We start from the raw sequence: 25,086 nt of genomic DNA, 5'->3' as shown, positions 1-25,086 counted from the left end.
CAGTTCAGAAGTAGAGTTCCTCAAAGTTGTTTCGTAATCTTAATGTTTCTACCCCACTTATGCTCACATAAGCTTAATTTATAATGTAAATTGCCAAATCCTAACCCTAATTTTTAGTTTTGAAAGTTAGCATTTTTTGCTGTTGTGTTCCTTTCATGCAAAGTTTACTCCTAGCGATGTATCCTATGCTAATATCAGTAGTAATTGGTGTGCGACTGTTGTGACATAGCAATAAAATGATTGGATCAAACCAGTACAAAGAGTGACTAGTACTCTGATTTTGGTTTTGAAACAATGTATAATAGCAAACTGTTCATAATGTGACCAAGGAGATAGATAGCTCTAGTACATCCTTGCCTCTTTTGTAAATGAGATCAGCCAATAATTTTTACAGAAATGAAAGATTAGATTATGATTTTACCAAATAGCAAATGGTTCAGAAGATTCTTTGTTGATCCTTTATGTTAGTTTTACTGCTTTTTTAGTTAAAAAATGTAGTGCTGGTATTTATTTCTTTTTTATGAACTTACTCTACTTCTTGTTCTCAGTTCAAAATAGAGCATGAATTTTGACTTCCATGGTGGGAACATCTCAGGTAATATGGGATGTTAATTTTGCATTTAATGACTGCATGACGTGATAACTCAGTTACTGGTATACAGACACCACACACCACATGCCATGTCTCCCACTTTCTCCCTCCCCCTCTTCGATTGGACAGACAAAATTCACCAAAAACCAGAGCGGAGTTAACCATAAAGAGTTCATTGTTTTGGGGCATAAACTGATGGAAAAGAAATTGAGTTTAGTAAATTATACTGTGAATCACTTCTTTGTAAATTCACTTATCTGTCCTTTTGGCAAGTTTTACTGCCTCTCAGGATCTCCATTACCAAGACCCAGAGGGTGACTTAGTAATTAAGGATGAGTGTAAATTTTTTTTCTTCAGCATGTAAAGACTGTTTTCCTTAGAGATCCAACTCAGCACAACTCCTGGGAGATGTGGACTTCTGGAAGAACTCCAGATCTTTCCAAATGACATGCCTCTTTTGATGCTGATCAGAAGAGGAGTCTGTAGTTATCTGATGCCCAGAAATCCTGATACTTTCTGTCTTGACTTTTGGCAACAGCTTTATTGAGATATAATTCACATTACATATAATTCTCCCTTTTTAAGTATACAATTCAGTAGTCTTTAGAATATTCACAGAATTGAACACCATCACCGCAATCAATTTTAAAACATTTTCAGTTCACCAAAAATAAACCGTATTCTCTTTGGCCATCACAACTCATTCCTCCTATTATCCCCAGCCCTAGGCAATTGCTGATCTACTTTCTCTCTCTGTAGAGTTGCCTAATCTGAACATTTCTTATAAAAGGAGTCATACAGTATGTAGTCTTTTGTGACTGGTTTCTTTGACTTAGCATAGTATTTTTGAGGTTCTTATTTTGTAGCATGAATGAGTACTTCGTTTCTTTTGGTAACTGAGTTATATATAATCCATTGTATGGATTTATTTATTGATCAGTTGGACGTTTGTGTTGTTTACACTTTTTGGCTTTTATGACTGAATATTTTATGTGAATATTTGTGTATAAGTTTTTGTGTGGATGTATGTTTTCGTTTCTCTTGGATGTATACTTAGGAGTGGAATTGCTGGATCAGATGGTTACTCTGTTTAATCTTTTGAAGAACTGCCAAACTGCTTTCCAAAGTGGCTACACCAGTTGACATTCCCACCCTCAATGTATGAGGGTTCCAATTTCTTTACATTCCTTGCCAACACTTTTTATTACCTGTATTTTTTATTATAGCCATCCTGCTGGCCTCCCCCATCTTGAATCTTGAATCGTGTATACCTGTACCTTATTGCTATGACTTATATTTTCTTGCATTTAGTTATGGTGATCCTTGTCTGAATGACTGCCTCTTGTAATTTGCTCATTGATGTGCCCATGTGTTCACCCATCTCTGTATTCTTCTTTTACTACTGATCCTGCTGAACTCCAGACAGGGCTTGATGGCTGATCTCTGATACAGCACCTCCTGCCCTTATAAATAAGAATAATAGATGATAGAGGTTTTGATAGCTCTGTATAGAAATCGGCTGTTTAATTCACTGTTATCTATTCTGATAATAGTTATATACTAAAATAAAAGAGACCTGTGAGGGTGTACATTCCTATAACTGTCATTTGTGGAGAAGGAAAAAACTTGCTACTAAGTATCTTTTTTCTTCTCCCTTTAAAAGGAAGTGGTTTAAAAGTGCATGTTAGGTACACAACTAATTTATGGTGTTAAAAGTTAGAATAGTGGTTACAACTCTTGGTGGGTAGAGTGACTGGGAGGAGATTCTAAGGTGCTGTTTATCTTACGTTTCTTGATCTTGGAACTAGTTACATAAATGTGTTCACTTTGTGAGAATTCATCAAGCTATAAACTTAGAATATGTGTGTCTGTGTTATACTTCAATGAAAAAATATTTTTTAAAGTCTTTTTTTTTTTAAGATTTTATTTTTCCTTTTTCTCTCCAAAGCCTCCTGGTATGTAGTTGCGTATTTTTAGTTGTGGGTCCTTCTAGTTGTGCTATGTGGGATGCCACCTCAGCATGGCTTGATGAGCAGTGCCGTGTCCGTGCCCAGGATCCAAACCGCTGAAACCCTGGGCTGCCGAAGCGGAGCACACGAACTTAACCACTTGGCCATGAGGCCAGCCCCCATTATTAACTTTCTTGTATGTACATTGCATTGATGTAGATGTTTTAATTTCAAGTCTCCTTTTTCAGCAGCTCATAATTTCAGAGGTTGAATGATTTAGATACATTTAGATTAGCCATAGGAAGTTTGATTTTATGTTCTGATGTACTGCTTTAACTCAATGATCTTCAGCAACTCATAGTGTTGTTGACTTGAGCCTTCCTGTATGTATCAAAAACTTTCTGAAATGCAGTAGTTGTGCCTGCTGTCATATCAGTGAGTTTGAATTCTCATTAGAGAATAGAGTGGTATGAAGGAAAGAGCCATGGGAAAGAGAAGCCGTATTCATGCTAATCCATTATCTGTAGTAGCCTTTCTAATATAGTAACTATCTAGATGTGCAGAAAATATTTAATATAATTACCGCTTTAAAATGTGATATACCAGGATGAAACATTGTTGACTGATCAGTCTTTTGAATTCTAATCCTTTAATCTATTTCTACTGTAATAGGTTTTGAAGAAATTGTTTGATTTTGACCAAATATGTTATGTTCCTGAAGATAGGAAGATATACAGTAAGATCAGCTTTTGGTTACTAGAAGTTTTCAAGTAGGCTTATGTTCTGTCATCTTTACTGTATTTCTAGAAATTGGATATATGGGTAGATGTATCAGAGAAAAATGTTTTCTAAGAACAGTAAAATGACTCGCTTTATATCTTGATGAGGAAAAGGCAGCTCTGGCCTATTACAGGAATGTTCTCAGTGGAATCTGAGACCTCTTCAATTAAATAGTGTAATAAAACACATTAACAATCTTTTTAATATCTAATTGTGTCTTCTAGGCCTTCCTTAAAGTTTCCCATGTCTCAATGGACTCCTGAATATAAGAAGCTCTATACCTTAGAAGTGGATATGAAGAGTGAGATTCCTGCTGATGCGCCCAAGACACAGGAGAGTCTGAAAGGGATCCTCTTGCATCCAGAGCCCATTGGGGCAGCCAAAAATTTTCCTGCAGGAGTTGAGATGATTAATAGTAAAGTGGGGAATGACTTCTCTCATTTGTGTGATGATTCTCAAAAACAAGAAAAGGACATGAATGGTAACCAACAAGAGCAAGAAAAAAGTGTTGTTGTGAGAAAAAAACGCAAAAGCCAGCAGGCTGGCCCTTCATACACGCAAAATTGTGTTAAAGAGAACCAGGGAATATTAGGATTGAGGCAACACCTAGAAACACCAAGCGATGAAGATAATGATTCGTCTTTTAGTGATTGTCTTTCTTCTCCTTCATCTAGTCTGCATTTTGGAGATTCTGATACGGTGACTTCGGAGGAGGATAAGGAAGTCTCTGTAAGACATTCCCAGGCAACTTTGAGTGCTAAAGGTAGGACTCACAGTGCACGGTCCCAAAAGTGGCCTCGGCCTGAGACAGAATCTGTGTCAGGATTGTTAATGAAAAGACCCTGTTTTCATAGCAGTCCATTAAGGAGACTTCCATGTAGAAAGAGGTTTGTAAAGAATAATTCCTCACAGAGGACACAGAAACAAAAGGAGAGGATATTAATGCAGAGGAAAAAACGAGAAGTGTTAGCCCGAAGAAAATATGCCTTGCTCCCCAGTTCTAGTAGTTCCAGTGAGAACGACCTCAGCAGTGAATCCTCTTCCAGCTCCTCCACTGAAGGAGAAGAAGATTTGTTTGTTTCTGCCAGCGAAAACCACCCAAACAATCCCGCTGTTCCCTCAGGTAAAAATGTTTCTTAAGTTGAGTAAAACAAGGAAGCTATTGCATTGTGTTCGTGCTTGTCTTCGTCTATATTTCAGTGATTTCATTGTATTTAGAAGGAATATGAGACTCTTATTAGCTTTTATTTTTAAGCTGTATAAATAACAAACTGTAGTATTAAACCATGACTCCAATTCTGAAATAGAAATTTTAAAATTTTCTAAAATCTTAAATAGAAAATTTTAAAATTTCTGTTTTTTGATAAAAATAAAGCAAGCAGTTTTTTTTAAAGAAAAAACAATTTTCACTGTTTAATATATATTAGATTATATTTTATGAGTTGTTGATTTATGGTAGTTTTTTTTCCTGTAGTGTTTCTTTAGTATGTTTAACTTTTATGAATACTTTTTCAGATAGCTGTGTGATGGATTTCTTTCACATTCAACCACAGTAAGAACAATTCTAGTCATTAAAAAGACTACTTAATATTATTTTTCCTTTATGTACTCTGTTCTTATTGTTTACTGTTACCTTGTCATGTTCTTTATAACTGAAAAATAATTTTAAGTATTTGAGAGGTAACTCATATTCTGATACTGGAACACAAACTTTTGGTCCTAACAGTGCTCAGTAGAGCATATGACTAATCAGTTAATAGTGAATTGATAGAGTGTTAGCTTTAGTGCACTCTCCTCCCTCACAGTAGATGTTATATTTAACTAGAATAAGTTTATGGACAGTCTCTGAAGAATAAGTATGTTTCATATATGCCATTTTTACAGTTTGTTGTAATTTAAAGGAAGTTGATGAAGTGAGCATTGAGGAGTAAAGTCTGAACTGAGGGAAAAGATAAATGTCTTGTGAAAGTATAAGGAAATGGGGAATAGGGAGAGCTTTTTAGAAGGCTAAGATCATGGTTTCTGATACTGACACAAAGCTTTCCCAGTCTGTGCCTGATGGCCTGCCTGGTAAGGGCAGAGCCTGCTAGGCTTCTGTGCAGATATGCCATTTCCCCCTCTTCTCTTCTTCTATATGGGTCCCTTCTTTTTTCAAGACTCTTTTTCCTCTTCCTTTTCTGTTTTTCTCTCCTTTCCAGAACCTGGAACATGTAACTTTGTTCTTAATTTTAGTCTTAGCCATGTTCACTTAGTTTTTTTTAACCTACTCAAATATTTGTTTTAAAAAAAGCTCACTGAGAGCACCTACAGCTGGGAGGAGGTTACAGCAACCATTCTCTGAGGTCTCTTGAGAATGAGGGAGATGAGAAGAGGAATTGTCTTGCTTCATAGTCATATTTCACATTTTCCTCGGGTGGTTAGAATGCGAAGACATTAGTTTTGAGAGAGGGAGCCGCAGAGCCCAGTTTCTGCTTGAAATTAGGGAGGCAAGATGGTTGGTGAGGTGAAGCAGAAGTTCCAAGGAGCTGATATTTGTAGGAGGCATGAGAATAGAGTAAATGTAAGTCAGTATCAGTGTCTGTTTCTAGGAAGAAAGGAATTCTTATGTTCTCAAGTATTTAAGATAAATGCAAACTCTGTAATTCATTTTTAAATCTTGTTTAATACTTATTGTAGCATGTGGTTTTTTTACTATCTTGGAAGAATTACGTTATTTCAATTACATTATTTTCAGACATTATCCTTTAATATTTGTCTCTGGAAACACAAATCCAAAAGTTGAAACCATGTACTCTTGGTGTTTTCTTGATTCTAGACCAGTGTTTTGCTTTAAACTAGTTGTGGGTTTTTGGTTTTTGTTTTTTTTTTAATGATGCTTTAATAATAACATTCACATGGTGTGGAATTTTAGAAGTACCAAAAAGTGTAAAATAACAAATAAATGTTTACTTCGTCTTCTTGGATCCCAGTCTTATTACCCAGAAGTAATCAGCAGTTTCTTATTCCTTCAAAAAACGTGAAACCATATGTAAGGATAAATAAACAGTGTGGGGTTTTTAAATATCAGTATGTATAGTTATCTCTTTTTTTTGTGTGTGAAGAAGATTGACCCTGAGCTAACATTTGTGCCAACCTTCCCCTGTTTTATGTGGGATGCTGCCACAGCATCGCTTAACGAGTGTGCTGTGTCTGTGCCTAGGATCTGAACCTGTGAACCCCAGGCTGCCAAAGTGGAGTGAGTGAACTTAACCACTACGCCACCAGGCTGGCCTCATAGTTATCTCTTTTTTTTTTTTTTTTTTTGAGGAAGATTAGCCCTGAGCCAACATCTGCCACCAATCCTCCTCTTTTTGCTAACGAAGCCTGGCCCTGAGCTAACATCCATGCCCATCTTCCTCTACTTTATATGTGGGACACCTGTCACAGCATGGCTTGACAAGAGGTGCATAGGTCCGTACCCAGGATCAGAACTGGCGAACCCCAGGCCGCCGAAGTGAAACATGCAAACTTACCTGCTGCACCACCGGGCTGGCCCCAATTATCTCATTTTTAAAAACAGTTGCATACTATTCCCTTTGTATGAAGATTCCGTAATTTATTTAACCAGCTTTTGTTGATGAATGTTGGCTGCATTGAACAGCTTTGTACAAACATTTTTGCACATCTGTGCAAGTGTATCTTGAGGAGGAATACTTTCTAAAAGTATATATCAGAGGATATATACATTTAAAAATTCGCTAGCTCTTGTTACCAGAATGTCCTGCAAGGAGTTTGTATCAAGTTCCTTTACCACCCAACAGTGGATGATGTCATTATGATAATAAAAATACCTAGCATTTGTTGGATATTTACTCTGTGCTGGTAATGCACTAAGTGTTTTATATGTCCTAATGAAGTGGATTCTGTTATCACCCTCATGTTACAGATGAAACATCTGGAAAACCATTTTAGAATGATGTATATTCAGAATAGTTAAACTGAATTATTGATGAGACCTAGCTCTGTTACCAGGAAATATCAGCTCTCAAAAAATTGGCTTCCTTAGGTTCTTAAGAGAGAGTTTCTTCTAGATATATTTTTAATGCTGGCTTTCTGACTCCAAGTCCATTACATTTTACTGTTAGGAATTGGGAGAGGGTTGGAATATCTCAAATTTTAATTAGATTTATCTACTAAACTTTAATAATATGATTTGTATGCATGGGTATTAGTTACTCTGGAGCTACTGGGACAACTTTTCATACACTGTCCATCAACACTTATTGGCTATTGCCGTAGTGAACTGACAGAATGTTTTACATGTTAAGTATTGTTATATCGTCAAACTCACTAAGGCACAACAGTTGTAGATAATTAACTGGTTTTACCAAATCACCTAAGAATGAGTTATTTAAGTCAGTACTTTACATTGTATAACAAACATTAGTTCATTTGTTGGAATTAGTAGATTTCTAGGAAGTCCCTGTTTTCTTCTTGCTTCATCATTAATTGTCTTTTAGATTTATTAGGGCTCTCTATTCAAGCCTGGAAAGCCAAGATGGTATGTCATTTGGGTTGTTAGACATTGAGTTATTCCCAGTTAGCAATCAGGTTGAGAATTTGTACATCCTGTTTTGTTCCTGATAATATTTGCAAAACACTTAAGATATTTTAAAATAACCTAATAGAAGCTAAGTTTGAGAGTAGATGTTGATTTTAGTGACATATTTCTGTGATCTCTTCAGTGAGCCTTATCTGAACTGCTGCTTACGTTTTTATTTTTCAGTGCTGAAGGCTTGGGTTTTCTAATTAAGTGTGAATATGGTGTTAGTGCTGTCGAGTCTATTCTGACTTCTAGTGACCCTGTGTACAGCAGAACAGAACCCTTCCCAGTCTTTTTTCTGCCATCCTCTCACCTCCTGGTGCTGTATCAGACAATGCTCTGCTGCTATTCATAGGGTTTTCATGGCCAATGTTGTTGTGAGTGGGTGGCTAGGTCCTCCTCCTTAGTCTAGAAGCTCTGCTAAAACCTCTCCACCATGGGTGACCTTCAGGTATTTGAAATACTGGTGGCATAGCTTTTCAGCATCACAGCAACATGTAGCCACCACAGTATGACAACCGACACTGGGTGGTCTGGTTTCCCGACCAGGAAACGAACCCAGGCTGCAGCAGTGAGAATGCTGAATCTTAACCACTAGACCACAGGCTGGCCAGTTGTGGATATGAGGACCTTCTTATTTATTAACTTTTTAATTAGTTAAGTATTTGTAGATCATATGTCCTCCAGACTTGAAGGAAATGTAAATACCATATATGCTCCCAAGTAAGAGAGCCTGAATATGCCAGTCCCATTTTCCTATTGAGGAGAAAAAAAGTTTTGGTTATTTTGAAGTATACACTTCTAGGGCTGTAGTTAAAATAGTCAGATGTCTTATAACTAAATTACTTATTTATTTGCATATATAAAATATTGAGTAAATGTTAACTTAGAAATATTGCCTATTAGTACTCATATTTCCTGATAATAGTTTTATTCACCCAGGCATCTTAGACATCAGTAACTTGACATTGCTGGAACCATTTTTTTTTTTAAGGCAGTCTGACTTTTGCTTCTCCAAAGACAAATCTTTTTTTTTTTTTCTTTTTACTGAGGAAGAGTCACCTTGAGCTAACATCCACTGCCAATCTTCCTTCTTTTGTATATGAGCTGCCACCACAGCATGACCAATGACAGATGAGTGGTGTAGGTCCCTGCCTGGGAACCAAGCCCAGGCTGCCGAAGCAGAGCGTGCCGAACTTAACCACTAGGCCACTAGGGCTGGCCCTAGAACCATTTTTTAAGTCATCCAACACAGTTTTCAAGAGCATATCATCCTCGTTTACTTTGTGTGAGATATAGTACTTACTGACTCCAGGAGTGATGCTGTCACTAGAGATTTTATCCCAAAATATAGATACCATTTTACCTTATATTAGGACTGGGAAAATCCCTATTTCCCAGTTTGGTTTTTTTAATCCAATAGCTGTATATTTTTGTTTATAGCTTTAAAAATATATATATCCAACATATGTATATTCATATTTTCAAAGTACACTCCATACTGTACTGACTTAACTGTTTCAAAGCTTTGCTTAAGAAGATAAACCTTGGAATTGTGAAGTCCTAATACTAGGAATTTTATCTAAATCTGTGAATGTATCATTCATAGAGGATTTTTTGGTTTTTTTTATAATGGAAATTTTCGCACGCAAAAATAGAGGTATACAATGAACTCTCACGTATTCATAATTTAGCTTCAGTTTTCAACGTTCTGCCAATCACCTCTCACTTTTTTCAAGAGAGAGAATTCAGAACAATTTCTAGACATGATACCATTTAGTTCATTTTTATATACTACGTATTTCCTGCAAACTGGTAGTTAGATAGCTAGAAGCTTGATTACATTCAGGTTCAGTTCAGCAACTCTTTTTCAGTGGTGCTGTGTTCTTTCTGTTGCATTACATGTTAAAATTGATCGATGGTTCAGATGACATCATCCTGATCCTTCTACTATAAAGTTCCCCAATCAACATTTCACGTAATATTTTTAGCAGCTTTGGTGATTTTACCTAGATCCATTATTTCATTAGAGGTTGCAAAATGTTGACTTTCTAATTCTATTGTTCTGCTTAGATTTGTTAACTGAGATTCTTCTTTAAGGAAGAATTCTTCCTTCATCAACTGGTTGGTTACTCTGAAATACAGTCAATACAGGAAAGGTAGGATGAATGCTTGATTCTTTGTCTTCGTTTACCACTTTTCAGAATAAATTGGTACTCTAGCAATATCCAAAGAGGTTTTTCATTTTCAAGTATTGTTATGAATTTGTGGGGTTTAGCATAGTTGATGTGTTGCAATCTTTTTTATTATTTTTGATGCTCAAATAGTTTCATCTTTGGTCAGTGGGAGCATCCAAGTTGGATGTGTGTACTTTTGCTACCACCCCAGTAGTCTTTGATAACTTCCTTACTCTCCGATATAGCAGGATGGTCCAGAGTCATCCATTACATTCCCTGCCCTAAACCTGGAAACAATCATTTCTTTACTCCTGATGTCCTTTGATTGAGAAGTGATATTTAGAGGCTATAAACTGGAAATTAAGGTATTCATTGCTCTGTTGGGTTATCAGTGCTTTTTGGTTGTTTTAATGGACAAAATTAGGAATGTAAAGATTTTAGAAAGGGATCAATCATTAATTTTTTTTTTTTGAGATTGGCACCTGGGCTAACAACTGTTGCTAGTCTTTTTTTTTTCTGCTTTATCTCCCCAAACTCCTCCTGTACATAGTTCTATATCTTAGTTGCAGGTCCTTCCAGTTGTGGGATGTGGGACGCCGCCTCAACGTGGCCTGACGAGCGGTGCCATGTCCGCGCCCAGGATTCGAACCCTGAGCCGCCGCAGCGGAGTGCGCGAACTTAACCACTCGGCCACGGAGCCAGCCCCAATCATTAATTTTTTTTTTTTTTAATTAATGTTATGATAGATTACAACCTTGTGAGATTTCAGTTGTACATTTTTGTTAGTCATGTTGTGGGTACACCACTTCCCCCTTTGTGCCCTCCCCCCACCCCCCCTTTTCCCTGGTAACCACCGATCTGATCTCCTTATCAATATACTAACTTCCACCTATGAGTGGAGTCATATAGAGTTCGTCTTTCTCTGACTGGCTTATTTCGCTTAACATAATACCCTCGAGGTCCATCCACGTTGTTGTGAATGGGCCAATTTTGTCTTTTTTTATGGCTGAGTAGTATTCCATTGTGTATATATACCACATCTTCTTTATCCAATTATCAGTTTCTGGACATGTAGGCTGGTTCCACGTCTTGGCTATTGTAAATAATGCTTCGATGAACATAGGGGTGCAACGGACTCTTGAGATTTCTGATATCAGGTTCTTAGGATAGATACCCAGTAATGGGATGGCTGGGTCATAGGGTATTTCTATTTTTAACTTTTTGAGAAATCTCCATACTGTTTTCCATAGTGGCTGTACCACTTTGCATTCCCACCAACAGTGTATGAGGGTTCCTTTTTCTCCACAACCTCTCCAACATTTGTCACTCTTGGTTTTGGATGTTTTTGCCAATCTAACGGGTATAAGGTGATATCTTAGTGTAGTTTTGATTTGCATTTCCCTGATGATTAGTGATGATGAACATCTTTTCATGTGTCTATTGGCCATATTCATATCTTCTTTTGAGAAATGTCTGTTCATGTCCTCTGCCCATTTTTTGATCGGGTTGTTTGTTTTTTTGTTGTTAAGCAGTGTGAGTTCTTTGTATATTATGGAGATTAACCCTTTGTCGGATAAGTGGCTTGTAAATATTTTTTCCCAATTAGTGAGCTGTTTTTTTGTTTCAATCCTGTTTTCTCTTGCCTTGAAGAAGCTCTTTAGTCTGATGAAGTCCCATTTGTTTATTCTTTCTATTGTTTCCCTCAACTGAGGAGTTATAGTGTCCGAAAAGATTCTTTTGAAACTGATGTCAAAGAGTGTACTGCCTATATTCTCTTCCAAAAGACATATTGTCTCAGGCCTTATCTTTAGGTCTTTGATCCATTTTGAGTTTATTTTGGTGTGTCGTGAAAAAGAATGGTCAATTTTCAATCTTTTGCATGTGGCTGTCCAGTTTTCCCAGCACTGTTTGTTGAAGAGACTTTCTTTTCTCCATTGTAGGCCCCCTGCTCCTTTGTCGAAGATTAGCTGTCCATAGATGTGTGGTTTTATCTCTGGGCTTTCAATTCTGTTCCATTGATCTGTGGACCTGTTTTTGTACCAGTACCATGCTGTTTTGATCACTGTAGCTTTGTAGTATGTTTTGAAATCAGGGATTGTGATTCCACCGGCTTTGTTTTTCTTGCTCAGGATTGCTTTAGCAATTCGCTGTCTTTTGTTGCCCCATATGAATTTTAGGATTGTTTGTTCAATTTCTGTGAAGAATGTTCTTGGGATTCTGCCAATCATTAATTTTTATGAATATTTCCATGGAAAGTTTAGGGTTAGGGTTTTTATGTAAGCTTGTGTTTTATATTTGGATCTTTACTCTTACATTGAAAATCTTGATTCTTTTTTTTTTCTTTTCTGCTTTGTCTTCCCAAATCCCCCCTGTACATAGTTGTATATCTTAGTTGCAGGTCCTGCTAGTTTTGGGATGTGGGACGCCGCCTCAAAGTGGCCTGATGAGCAGTGCCATGTCCGTGCCCAGGATCCAAACCCTGGGCTGCCGCAGTGGAGCGCGCAAACCTAACCACTTGACCGCAGAGCCGGCCCCGAAAATCTTGATTCTTAATAATAACTTTTTTGCTTTATCCTGTATATACTATAAATACATACACGTAAATGAACATTCATAAATGAATGTAAATGAAATTATTTACAATTCTTACAACAATAATTCTAATGAGTATAATGTATTTTTTGTGTGTGGTTCCTTTTTGCCCTTGGCCAGTTTTATTTGTGGTTATGCCACTAATTTAATATGCATTTAGCTTCATTTGTTTTATAGTTGTTTTAAGATTTTTTTTTAAAGTGCTTTGTTAAAAATTTTAATTTTGCTTTTTAATTATGTAAAACATTTACCTGGTTTCAAAGTCAAAACTTTTAAACAAGATATATATTCAGCGAGGTCTAGTTTTCCACCTCCGCCCCCTCTTCCTATCTTTCTCTCCCCTATAGATAACCATTTTATTAGTTTTTTGTTTTTATTTGTTATTCCATTTTTTTCTCTTCAAAAATATAAGCAAATATGTATATATATTCTTATCCTTCCCCTTCTCATACTCAAAAAGTGTCTTTTGCTTTTTTCACTTAATAATATATATAATTGTTAGGGTATAGAGATATTATAGAGGAATAAAAGTGTGTAATGAGATATAAAGCATATAATACATACACTTTTATTCATCTATTCATTTTTTTCATTTCTCTTCTTTTTTACAGCTTCGTAGTACTCCATTGTATAGTTACACCATGGTTTGTTCTGCCAGTCTCCTGTTGATGAACAGTCTGTAGACTTTTGCTGTTATGAATAGCACGGCAGTGCATATTTTTTGTATATATCATTTAATATTTTTTGCCATTGCGTCTTTGGGGTGGAATTTTAGGAGGGGATTGGTGAATCAAAGATCAATGCATATGTTTTTTTAAAAATATACTCAAATCTCTCTCTATGGGGATCATAACCATTTTGGATACATACCAGCAGCGTATGAGAGTGCCTGTTTTCCCAATGCTTTTCCAACAGAAATTGTTGTAAAACTTTAGTTTTTTGGGTTCATCTGATAGGTAAGAAATAGTATGTCAGTATATTTTTAATTTATATTTTCTTTTTTTATGAGTAATGTTGCATTTTTTCCATATGTTTAAAAGTTATTTACATTTCTTGTGATCAATCTTTTCATACATTTTGCCTGTTTTTCTGTCAGGATGTTGATCTTCATTCTTCCATCCATTTTTAGAAGCTTTTTATGTATTAGAGCTATAAATCCTATATAATAACATTTTCCCCAAATTTGTCATTAGTCTTTTTGACTTTGCTATAATTTTTCACCATGCTAAAATTTCTTTTGCTTAGTCATGTTTGTCGACCTTTATCTTTACTGTTTCTGGGTTTTCAATCATAGCTAGGAAAGTTTTTCCCACTCCAAGTCTATAGGGGAATTAACCTATTGTTCCCCTAGCCCTTATATTGTTTACTTCTTTTGTACATTGAAAGCATGGATCTATTTAATATTTATCCTCATGTACAATATGAAGACTGGATCCAATTTTTTTTGTGCCTGCAGCTGTTCAATTGTCCCAAAACGCATCATTAAAAATTTTCTTTTTCCTATTGACTTGAGATGCCACCTTTGTCATATATTAAATTTATAGGCATTTGGATCTATTTATGGAATTTTCATTCTGTTCCATTGGTCTGTCTATCCATGCACTAGAAGCACACTTTTAATTATAGACCCTTTTATAATTTCTTGGTTATTCCTGCTTGTTTGTTCTTCTAAGTGAACTTATAATCAACTTGTTTATCTGAGGATGGTAGTAGTATAGTAGGGAGACACATGATGGTATTTTTATTGTGGTTGTATTTGTAGGCTAAATTAGGGTGAACTGACATCTTTAGGATTTTGGATATTCCTATCCCAGAATATGGCATGTCTTTTCCTTTACTGAAGGCTAGTTTTGCATCTTGCAGGGAATGTTTTGTAACTGAAAAAAGAAACCCCAACAGCAGCTTTATTGAGGTATAATTTACCTACCATAAAATTCATATATTTTAAGTGTACAATTCACTGATTTTTTAGTAAATTTAGGGTTGTGTAACCATCCCCACAATACAGTTTTAGAACATTTCCATTAATCCCGAAAGATCTCTCCTGCTTGTTTGTAGTTAATGCCTGTCCTGCCCTCAGTCCTACACAACTGCTAATCTGTTGCTGTCTCTATAAACTTGCTTTTTCTGGACATTTCATAGAAATGAAATCATACAATATGTAGTCTTTGGTGTCTGGCTTCTTTCACTTACCATAATGTTTTTGAGGTTTATCCATGTTGTAGCAGCTATCAGTAATCAATTTCTATTTATTTTATTATTTAATTTCTTTATAGTGTTTCATTGTACAGATATACCACATTTTGTTTACCCATTTATCAGATGATAGAAATCAAATTGTTTCCAGTATTTGGCTATTGTAAATAATGCTGCTCTGAACATTTGGGTACAAACCTTTGTGTGTGTGTGTATGTGTATATATATAGTATATGTATGTATATACCTGTGTTTTTTTCATTTCTGTTGGATGGATACCCAACAGAAGAGTCCAAAGAAGAGTCACAGCTGCTACAAACTTCAGTAACTTTGTGACCACAAAAGACAGAGAAGCAGTAGCAAAAGCAACTGGTAGCAGGAAGATGCTTTTGATCGTGACCAGCATTGACATGTTGGGTAGTTATGGCACTGTGATGTAGTTTATGTGAAGAGTATGAGCCTTGGAACTGGAATTGGGTTTGAGTTTCAAGTATTGCTTACTCTTTGCTTGAAAAATCATTTAAACTTTCCAAGTTTCAGTTTCTTGATGGAGCTAGAATGTTGTACATGGCACAAAGGTACATGTTCACAAATTGGAAGCTATTCTTATCATTAGCATCATGCTAGACTTAAGGCACAGAGGGACCAGGGTAGTCAGTGATTACGGTGGCTGACATTGCTTGTAGCTGCTGCAGAGAGAATCTCTGACCCCTTATCAGGGATTGGAAATGGATGTTGAGTTCATGAAGAGCTCTGTCAGAGAAACCGCTGTTTTTGTTACCATCGTTACACTACCACATTCTTTCCAGGGTGTTACATTTTTCTCTCATGATGTTTTAAAAGGTACAAACAACATAAGTAATCTTAAAAGAAATAGTTAGAAGAAAATCACCTAGAGTCCCACCACCCTAATGTCTTAGCTGTACTGAAATTTCTTATCCTTTAATATTTCTAAATGTGAAAGACAACATGAAAATAAAATTGGCCCAATAAAAACTGACCTATTCTCCTGAGTTTTTAAAATCTGTATTAAGGTTAACTTCATAATTTTAGGAATGTTTCCTTTAAATTTTGTTTTAAATAATTGTCATCCTAGAGAAGACACTAGATTGTAGATGCCAAAATCTTGCCTATTGTGATTGTTATTTAGTTACATAATTTTTATGTATTATGTTCAAGTTATGCTTGTAAAGGTCCTTTTTAGAAATATAATGGTGTTAAGTAATAGAGTAAGAGTGCCTAAGTGAGTTATTTATATACCCTTTAGTTACACAATCTGTTTGATCATAAAAAATTATATAAATTGGGGGCTAGTCCCATGGCCTAGTGGTTAAGTTCAGCACCCTCTGCTTCAGTGGGCTGGTGTCACAGGTTTGGATCCTGGGCACAGACCTATACCAGTTGTCAGCCATGCTGTTGTGGTGACCCACATATAAAATAGAGGAACATTGGCACAGATGTAGCTCAGGGCTAATCTTCCTCAAGCAGGCAAAGAGGAAGATTGGCAACAGGTGTTAGTTCAGGGCTAATCTTCCTCAACAAAACAAAAGAAAGGAAAAGTATATATAAATTCAATTTTAATGAATTAGCAGAGCTAGCTTTGTATCATTTATCATTGGAACTTCAAAATGTTACATTTATATTTGACTTTGCTTAACTGTGTAAGAGATGTTTAATAATGTTATTTTTTTACAGACTTTTAAAGAAATTTAATGTACACATACATGGAGAGAAATCGCTAATTAAGTTGATATGTTGATGTAGCTTTCTCCATGTAGAATGGTAATATCCAGTTGGTAGGTTAAAATAAGGGAAGTTTTAAAAAATCCATGGCATTTTATTTATAATGCTTATAGTTTTAAATATACAGTTCTTTTTGTACTCTTATGTTAAGCTACCTCGTGTACATGATTATGAAGCAAGAATTGGAAAAGTAATTTGGAAATTGAATCTAGAATATTATTTTAAATGGCCACTTGAGTGCTGCTATTTTTCCTCTGCCTATAAGATAAAAATATGATGTTAAAAATACATTCTCCCTCAATATGTCTGTGCGTAATCTTTAGAACTCAGAAACTACTTTAAAAATGTGCACATTTCAGAATTCTTAAATCTTAATTTTTTTCTACTTAATATAACAATTTTCAAATTTTCCAAAATGTAAATACAATATTATGAAATATTCAGAAAAATAGCTTTCTCCAAATCAGATCATTTTGCATTGCTTCTGTGATTTACTTAGTGCCTGCTTTGTTCTCCTCTTTGGAGTATCAGAGTGTGTGTTGTAGATCTTTGTCATGGACTTGTACTTCCTCCAGATACTGGCCAGCTTTGGAAGTAGTGCAGATGTTTGATGGTGTAGAGATGTATTAGAGATGAAATTCCAGGTTGCCAAGGAATGGCACCTTGGGTGAAGGAATGTTGACTGTATAAATTCCAGTGGCAAGAAGGTTGAACCGTTTGTTGTCATTGTGATAAGCAAGAGTTATAGGAGTTGGATAAAAATGAATATAGTATATCAGTGTTATTCCTACGTACTAGTAGGAAATATGGTGAAAAAACAGCTCAGTTATAAGAGCAACGAAAAAAATAAAGTGTCTAGAATAATTTTAATAGGAGTATATTTGGCTTCTATGAAGAAAATTATATAGTTTTATAGAGAGTTGCATTTATGATCAAACCAAACTGTAATTTTTCTAAAGATGGCAAGATATATTCTTAGATGAAAAAAATATACATTATGGAGATGTTGGGGCTTCATTAGTGTTGCTTAATGTCAGTCTAGTTCAAATCTCAGGAATTTTTCTTTCCCCTTGATTTTATGGTCCTGAAGAATAATTGGGAAAACCTCAAACTATGAGGTTTCAGAATAGAATTATTCTAGTCTTTTCAAAACATGGTGTTGGGACAATTGTAGATCCACATGCAAAAAATATGAATTTAGACCTTATACATCATGTCAGACACAAAAACTTAAAAAAATGGATCATAGACCTAAATGTAAGAGCTAAACTATACAACTTGTAGAAGAAACAGGAGAAATTCTCAGTGACCTTTGGTTAGGCAGAGATTTCTCAAATATGTCACCAAAAGCATGACCTATAAAAGAAATTGCTAATTTGGACTTCATCAGAATTAAAGGCTTTTATGCTTTAAAAGACGCCCCTAAGAAAATGAAGACATGCTACTGACTGGGAGAAAATATTTATAAATAATATATCTGATAAAATACTTGTATTCCAAATATATAAATAACTCTTAGACAACTCAACAGTAAGACCAAAGTTCAAGTTAAACATGGGCAAAAGGTTTGAGTAGACATTTCATCAAAGTGGCTAATCGCTTGAAAAAATGCTCAGCATCATTAGTTGTTATAGAAATGAAAATCGAAACCACAGTGAGATACCACTGTATATCCACCAGAATAGCTATAATAAAAAAGAGACAATAACAGTTATTGGAGAGGATGTGGAAAAACTGGAGCCCTCATTTTCCTCTTGGGAATGTAAAATTGTACAGCCACTTAGGAAAGGAATTTGGTAGTTCCTTAAAAGGTTAAACGTAAATTTACTGTAGTACCCAGAAATTACATTCCTAAGTATTTACCCAAGAGAAATGAAAGTACGTGTATGTATGAAGCCTTACAGACGAATGTTCATAGCAGGTTTGTTTGTAACAGCCAAAAGTGAGGAAAATCCAGATGCCCGTCAACAGAAGAATGGGTAAACAAATTATGGTATATTCATATGCTAGGATACTACTCAGCAATAAAAAAGAATGAATACTGATATACACAACAACATGAATAAATCTCAAGATAAGTACACTGAGTGAAAGAAGCCAGACATGAAAGTATATGTAATGCATGACTCCATTCATATAGAACCCTTGAAAATACAAACCAATCCATAATGACAGAAAGCAGATCAGTTGTCGTAGGGGTATAGGGATGGTCATGGAGGGATAATGGTTGACTGAAATGGCATGAGGGATCTTTTTAGGTTGGTGGAAATGTTCTAAAACTGGATTGAGGTGATGGTTACCCTGTATAAATTTACTAAAATCAGTGAAATGTACAATTAAAATGGGTGAAATTTTTAACTCTTACTGTTCTCATTATGAGAAAATTCTTATCACAAATATAGCTTATAAAATGTTGGCTGATCTTGTTGGCTGACATTGACAGGTGATAGTAATGAAGAGGGAGGAATGTTTAAAAAAAGAAGACATTCAGCACGAGGTTTGTGAAAAGTACAGCAAGAGAAGAAATGCAGCATAACTTTTTTTTTTTTACCATCTTAGCTATTTTTAAATGTACAGTTTAGTAGTGTTAAGTGTATTCACGTTGTTTTGAAACAGATCTCCAGAACTTTTTCTTCTTGCAATCTGAAACTCTATACTCATTAAACAACTCCTTTTCCTCTACTCCCCCCAGCCCTGGTAACCACCATTCTGCTTTCTATCTATGAATTTGACTATTTTAGATATAAGTGGAATCCATATGGTATTTTTGTGTGGGTAACTGGGTTTTTTCACTTAGTGTAATATCCTCAGGATTCATTCATGTTATAGGATATGATATGATTTCCTTCCTTTTTAAGGCTGAATGATATTCCATTGTTTGTGTATACCACATTTTGTTTATCCATTGATGGACATTTAGGTTGCTTTCACTCTTGGCTGTGAGTGTGGGTGTGTGAATATCTTGTTGAGGCAAAATGTGAATTTTTAAAGTATGAAAGTTATACCTCAGAAAAGCTGTTTAAAAAAACAAATGCTCTGACACAGGAATCTATATCAAAGGGGTTAAATAGATGACTTCAAATGTAACCTAAAACAAGTAAAAATATTAAGGGAGTTATCAAGATTTAATGCGGGAAAAGAGAGAATTTCTCAGTAAGTGGTCTGGTGATAGCCAGTTAGCGATGGAAGGACAGGGCTGGATTCTATTTATAATCTTTTCTAATGCCATAGACAAGAATTAGTTCTAGATGAAGTAAATAACTGAAGGAAAGACCTTGAACCAAATATAATGTGTATCCATCCTCCAAATAAGAAAACACTTTCCAAACTTAGAATAATTTAGAAAAGTGCATGTACAAAAAAAATTACAGATTGATAGCATAAAACTAAAAAAGCTGTGTGTTCTTAAAAGAGTGTCATATCGTGTGAATAGAAACAACCTTGGAGAAAACATACAGCAAATGTATTATCTTTAGTTGTTAAAGGGTTAATATCTATAGAATGTGGCTATCTTATGTAAGATCTTAATACCTTTGGGGGTTAATATCTCTATATAAGATCAAAAAAATTCATATGAAAACCACTAAGTTTGTAAGGAACAAACAAAAATCATAAAAGAGGAAATAACATGAAGATGTACAGATTAAGAGAGTAAGTACTGTTTTCACTATGTGTGTTTAGATCTGTTTTTTAAGAAAAACCTTTCATTTTGACATATTATTTTTACTTTTGTAATGAATTTCATAGTTTTCAAAGTCAGAATAAAAATTTTTGTCTATCAATTAGCTGACGGGCAGATTCCTTTTCAGTGTTTTTTCTTTTTGTTTCCAGGAAGTATCGATGAAGATGTTGTTGTGATAGAAGCTTCCTCCACTCCCCAGGTCACTGCCAATGAAGAAATTAATGTTACCTCAACTGACAGTGAAGTAGAGATTGTGACAGTTGGAGAAAGCTATCGGTAAGATTTTAATTGAATATTTGAAGTTTTCAATAGAAATAGTTAAACATACTTGTGCTGCAGATATTTGTGTTCTTTTACTTTTTTGTTTCTGTGTTTTTGAGACCTAGTTTGAGTATGCATATACCAGAGCAGTGTTTTTCAAACCAAGTTGCATCAGATTCACCTGGAAAGATTATAAAATAAAGATAGTTGTTGCCTGGATCATATCCCAGACCAGCTGAGCCAGAAGCTCAGGGGTCATTATTTTTTAAGCACCCGAAGTATACCATGAGAGCTAAGAGTCATTGCTCAAGATAAACAGTAGTTTTACTTAGTGTTTGACAAAACTTAGTTTGTTCTATGAGTCATAGAATTCGTGAACTCCTTTGAAATTTAGATGTGACTAATACATAAGTATTGGGGATGGTACCAATATGAAAGGTGAAAAAAATAATATTGAGGAAAAATAATGATGTTGAACTATTCCTTTTTAATTTTTTTTTTTTAAAGATTGGCACCTGAGCTAACATCTGTTGCCAATCTTCTTTTTTTCTTCTTTTCCCCAAAGCCCTCCAGTACATAGCTGTGTATTCTAGTTGTAGGTCCTGGTTCTGCTATGTGGGACGCCACCTCAGCGTGGCCTGATGGGTGGTACTAGGTCCACGCCCAGTATCTGAACCAGCGAAACCTTGGGCTGCCCAAGCGGAAGTGCGAACTTAATCACTCAGCCACGGAGTTGGCCCCTAAACTATTCCTTTTTGTTATGATCTACTTATTTCAAGATTTCATTGGTACCAGTGAAGTTTGTGCTCTTATATTAGGGCACCATAGTATAAAACATATTTTTTGAAATTTTTTGTCTCAGTAATTTCATCTAATCCCTATACTAAAAGATGAATGAAAATCCTCATTTGTTTTGATAAATAACTGGAAATGACATTGCCGTTTTGGGAATCCCTTTGACCAAAAGAAAAGAAAAAAAGAAATCCTAACACTGTATTCATCTTGTGCTTTAGATGATGACAAATATTGGTAAGAGAAACAGTAAAGCATTCCTGTCTTCCGTTTGATGCACCAAACTAATCTATGGATGAATCTTAATTTTTGTATTTGAATGAATTTAGAAATGCATTTACTCATTGTATTTTAACTTGTGTTGTTATCGATTAACAAAAAAAAAAGATTCTTATTTAGGAAGCATGTCACATGTACCTAGAATGTGCTTTTCCACTTGCCACTTTTCCATTGGAGTGCTACTTCTAATGGCGTGCAAGAGAGCACTCTATAATATATCGCTGTTTAAGTTTTAAATGATTTTCCCAGGCTGTGGGGAAATTGATCCTCCATGGTGTGTGCCACAGTTATCCTATGACTGCTTAGTGCTTGGTACAACACTGACTCAATTTTTATGAGCTACAAGGATTGCCGAAATTAAGGACCTATTTTTATTTGTGGAATTGGAGATCTTTCTTTGTCATGGAGATGCTTAATGTTCAAACAGATGCATTTACCATGGTAATGTAAAAAGACACAGTGCTCATTACCCATATTTATTTTTCTTATTGTTACCTGGGATATTAACTTTATCACTGTTTAGCTGGCTCTTGGCCCTTCCTCTTCAGGAGAACGCATCTGTGTTTCAGATTCTTTTGTGTCAGGATTTGACAATTGCCACTAATCGTAGGGGCCACTAAGGCCTGGTGAAACAGTTCCTCATACATTGTTTTTTGCTGGTGTTCCATTTAGCATAATATTTGGAGTTAGGACATTCTGTGCAGTTTTCACAAAAGTACTACAAAGTGGACCTGGAACTTTCTATAGCTATTAACAGCTTCCCAGAAATAATAGACTACTCAGTATCATCACAGACTCTTGATTTCTCAAGAATTTTAAGTAGTGATCTGTCTCCTCATCCAAAACCATTTCATCCTGAGATGTTTGTTTACTATGATGCTCAGTCAGTACCGTTCTTGCTGGATGTGCTGTCCTTTTTTTCTTTTTTTTTACTGTGTCTCAGGAATTAACCTTTATACTCCTGTTACTTGAGAATTTTATTTTAGAATTTGAACTTTTTTCTAAACTCTTAGGCTCTACAGTTGCTGAGGCCGTTTTCAGCCCAGTTTGAACTTTTGGAGTTCTTCTCTGAGGGGTCAAGCTCACACCCCTGATGACTGCATGCATATTAATGGATCTGGCTCACCCTTTCCATACACGCTGACAATGAATAGTTTTACATTCACTTTGGGCAGGAGAAAAACCAACTTCATAAGTCTCACTTTTCTAAAACATTTATTTTTCTCCTGGAGGTTTAGGGCTGTATATCACTCTGTACCCTCAGTCTAGATCATTACAGTGAATCCTTAAAAAAAAATTTTAATGCAATATATACCTATAAGTAATTTAGCACAGTACAATGCCACACACATAATTAAACAATGATAAAAGTGTTAGGTATTGAGGGTTTGTGGTTACATACTTTAAAAGCATAAAGTGGCTCAAACAAAAGATGTTTCTAGGCTACCCAATTAGTAAATTAACTGGAACTATCTTGACCTCTCTGTATCCCAGGAAATCTCTTTGGTGCCTTGAATCTCTTTTAGGACAGTACCAGAAACTGAGTTTGGTTTAGGACTACCAAAGCCATGTTTTGCAAGTCCACTCTGGACTAAACATACAAGATCATGTGGATGTTATTAAATGTAGGCTGTTGATATTTTTGTTGCTTTACCCATGGTGAATAATTTTAGGTATTAACGTAAAATGTAAATAATTCATTATAACCCAGTTGAATATTCAAAATGACCGTTGAAAATAGAGCAGCATTCTTGAGATTTTAATTCTGTTATTTTTTTTTTGGAGAAGTATTGCATGAAGAACTTCACAGCTTATTTTCTAAGAAAGGCTTATGATTTCTTGGGTAACTAAAAATTTTGTTCATTTTTTTTATATTTACTAATTTAATATTGATGTCATTAAAGGTCTCGTTCAACCCTTGGTCACTCCAGATCTCACTGGAGCCAAGGTTCAAGTTCTCATACAAGTCGGCCACAGGAGCCGCGAAACCGCAGTAGGATTTCTACTGTTATACAGCCCTTGAGGCAGAATGCAGCAGAAGTTGTGGACCTTACTGTTGATGAAGATGGTAAGTCGGAGTAGTAACAGTGTAGAATTATGAAGAAAATTTGGTAAAATGAGATATCTTAATATGCTAAAACTCCTACTACTACTTAATGATAATATATTATTAAGCTACAGGGAAGTTGCCAGATTTCTTAATCCTATTTTTCAATTGATATAATAACCTCGATTTGTAAATTGTGTGTAAAATTCTTTCTGGTTACTGCTTCATTGCTTGGTAGTTATTCTCTTAGAAAAAAATATTTTGGGGCCTGAGCCAGTGGCATAGTGGTTAGGTTGGTGCACTCTGCTTCGGTGGCCCAGGGTTCGGATCCTGAATGTGGACCTGCACACCACTCAGCAAGCCATGCTGTGGCAGTGTCCCACATGCACAATAGAGAGGAAGGCTGGCACAGATTTTAGCTCAGTGACAATCTTCATCAAGCAAAAAGAAGAGGATTGGCAACAGATATTAGGACGAATCTTCCTGACCAAAAAGAAAAAAGAACGAAAAAGGAAAAAAAATCTAGTAGTAGTTTGATCTGTCCTCATTATTATATGTCAAGCATCAGACAGAGTGCTTGGTATATGTGATCTCAGTTCATCCTCACAACAGTTCTATGAAGAAAATTCTGTACTTTCCCAGTTCTACAGATGAAGCAGTGGAGAGTGGTTAAGTAACTTATCCATGATCATACTGTCAGTGGTGAAATCAGAATAGTTTTCCAAGTAGTCTGACTCTAGAATCCATACTGTACCAGAGAAAGTGCAATTTGTAACACTGTTCTGACAGCCTTGACAACGTGTATGAACATAACAGAGGGACTTTTACTTTCCTTCCCTCTTTTCTTCTTTGTGATAGATCAGAAAAGGTACGTAGTTGTTACCCCAAAAACAGTGTTAGTCATCTGAATTAATGGAATATGCTTATATGTGTTGGACTTGTTAAATGCAGTAATCGTATTTTAGTAACATGTCCCTTTAATATTGCAGTTTGGTTTATGAAAGTTTTTTTTTTTTACTGTAAATTATACTTATTAGAGAGTTCATATTTTTTAAGTTTGCTTTAATAATTATCATAAAAATGTTAGCTTGGATTAAAATATAATTTTTACCTGATTTGTTTTGAAATGCTAAATAAATACTTTGTATTTTGTAGAACCTACTGTAGTACCAACCACTTCTGCGAGAATGGAATCACAAACCACAAGCGCTTCCATTAACAATTCAAATCCGTCTACCTCTGAGCAGGCCTCTGATACTGCTTCAGCTGTCACTAGTAGCCAACCCTCCACAGTATCAGAGACCTCAGCTACCCTTACAAGCAATAGTATGACTGGTACTTCTGTAGGAGGTAAGTAAAAAAGGGAGGGAGGAGGGACTCTTTTAAGTATCATAGCTTAGCTGAAAGAGATTGG

General features: G+C 35.5%; 1 protein-coding gene across 30 annotated transcripts in view; it reads left to right on the top strand.

The window, feature by feature from the left end:
* Positions 1-25,086, top strand: part of RNF111 (ring finger protein 111) — an 85,042-nt gene that overhangs the window by 32,531 nt on the left and 27,425 nt on the right. For all 30 annotated transcript variants that reach the window (XR_011528096.1, XR_011528076.1, XR_011528047.1 and 27 more), the window contains exons 2-5: positions 3,546-4,444; positions 20,443-20,569; positions 23,530-23,693; positions 24,828-25,022. Coding sequence is in view for 27 of the 30 variants with exons in the window: in XM_008526760.2 (XP_008524982.2) it covers positions 3,546-4,444; positions 20,443-20,569; positions 23,530-23,693; positions 24,828-25,022 (1,385 nt within the window). In the remaining 3 variants the exon portion in view is untranslated. The remainder of the gene's footprint in view (positions 1-3,545; positions 4,445-20,442; positions 20,570-23,529; positions 23,694-24,827; positions 25,023-25,086) is intronic.

The sequence above is a fragment of the Equus przewalskii genome, chromosome 1 (assembly GCF_037783145.1).
Source record: "Equus przewalskii isolate Varuska chromosome 1, EquPr2, whole genome shotgun sequence".
Taxonomy (NCBI): domain Eukaryota; kingdom Metazoa; phylum Chordata; class Mammalia; order Perissodactyla; family Equidae; genus Equus; species Equus przewalskii.
This window is presented reverse-complemented; position numbering and strand designations above follow the sequence as displayed.